This window comes from Austrofundulus limnaeus, unplaced genomic scaffold (assembly GCF_001266775.1).
Source record: "Austrofundulus limnaeus strain Quisiro unplaced genomic scaffold, Austrofundulus_limnaeus-1.0 Scaffold44, whole genome shotgun sequence".
Lineage (NCBI taxonomy): Eukaryota > Metazoa > Chordata > Actinopteri > Cyprinodontiformes > Rivulidae > Austrofundulus > Austrofundulus limnaeus.
The window spans coordinates 109,724-111,266 of record NW_013952446.1 but is presented as its reverse complement, the minus strand read 5'-3'; the positions used below and the strand labels follow the sequence as shown (position 1 = coordinate 111,266).

The window sequence follows — 1,543 nt, the reverse complement described above, 5'->3', positions numbered from 1 at the left end:
GTTTTTCTACAACAAAAGTTGAAAGATTCCGAATAACCTTTCATCTGTAAATGCATCATACAGGAGGACCAATAGAACAACGTTTCCTGTGACGTAAAGATGTTTTCTGATTGGCTCGCTTTTCGTGTAGATTTTTGAAAGTCTTTGTGAAGGAGGGAGAGCTGCCGTCGAAAAAGGTAATGAAATCTTTAAAAAAAAAAACACAATTTTCACAGGTATAAATGATCAGTTGGGATTATTTATAATATGTGAGACTAAATCCAGCTAACCGTGATTGCTCGGGAGCAGATTTTAGCCGTGCTAAGTCACCAGCTAGCACGTTTAGCCCTTTAGCATGTCCTGTTCCGTTAAAGATGCAGATGTTTTCAGGAAAAAGCTCACGGTTTTTGAAGATTATTTCACCCCTTCTCGTGCAGACATGGCTCCGAGGAAGAGGACAACCAAAACGCGGAAAAACAACCCGAAGGCCGCGAAGCTGGAAGCGTTTCTGCAGGATTTTAACAGCGAAGGTCGGAGAAAAGTCTGATATTAGTCGGTTAAAAGCTGCAGGGAGATGAAGCTGTTCGAGTGTTTCTGCTGTGATTCCTGCTCCTGTTTTATCTGTCATCTCCAAACTTCTAGACTAAACAGCTTTAAAATTAAAATTGAAATAAAGTTCAATAAATAAATGTAACACTGAAACTAACCACTCACCATCCTGCAGTGGAGACCCGGGTCCGACAGATGAGGGAGGACCTGAACCAGCTGCTGAACAATGTGGACAGCGCCTACAACCTGGCTTTATTCAAAATGCCCAAAGCTGTGAGACAGACCAACTGGCTGGACCTCCTCAGTGAGTCCACACCTGAAMACAGAACCTGGCAGAACCTTCARGCTTTGTTTGGAACGAGGTGGATAATAAAGTTCTGCTTTGTTTTTCTGCAGAATCGGAGAAACCGAATACTCAGGAGGTGGACAATGTGAAGGTGAGCCAGTTTTAGGTCCTACCTACATCATCGAGTCCTCCTCCTCAGTCGGAGTCCAACTTCCCGGTTCTGTTTGTGTGTCAGCAGAGAAAAGAGGAGGATGCCATCATGACGAGCGCCGGCGCTGAGGACCACRCCCCCCAGAAGACCGTCAGCAAACGTGAGTCCAGCTGCTTCAGAACCAGGCTCCCCTAAAGCAGGGTTCGACAAGAATATTTTTTTACCTGCCCGACAACAAGTGTTACCTGCCCGACATGAAAATTACCTGCCTGACACAACAAGGTTCAAAATTTGATAAAATMAGAAAAATGTGTACTGTATTTGTACTAGAAAAATAGTAACATGGTTACACACAGACGTACATAATAAATTACATYTGATTTAGCAGATGCAAACATTGCAGACTGAGTCACTCACAGTCAGTCAATTATATTATCAAAAACATCTTCAATAAAAAATTTTAGACCTTAGAGTACTGGCCTTGGGAGGGCTGCGTATAAAAACAGAATGATCAACAGCAGCTTTGTTTTAAATACAATTTACAGAACATGAAAGTCTGCAATTTGCATTAATTGAAT

The 1,543-nt window shown here is 42.3% G+C and overlaps 1 protein-coding gene across 2 annotated transcripts in view; it reads left to right on the top strand.

Annotated features, from left to right (window-relative positions):
• Positions 1-77: 77 nt before the first annotated feature.
• LOC106517040 (borealin) overlaps positions 78-1,543 on the top strand; it is a 4,795-nt gene continuing 3,329 nt past the window's right edge. The window contains exons 1-5 of one of the 2 annotated variants that reach the window (XM_014007722.1): positions 78-176; positions 417-509; positions 704-832; positions 925-965; positions 1,053-1,125. In XM_014007722.1, coding sequence (XP_013863176.1) covers positions 419-509; positions 704-832; positions 925-965; positions 1,053-1,125 — 334 coding nt within the window. In that variant the 5' untranslated portion in view covers positions 78-176; positions 417-418. Of the gene's footprint in view, positions 177-416; positions 510-703; positions 833-924; positions 966-1,049; positions 1,126-1,543 lie in introns of both variants that reach the window. The other variant, XM_014007721.1, reaches the window with a different exon arrangement.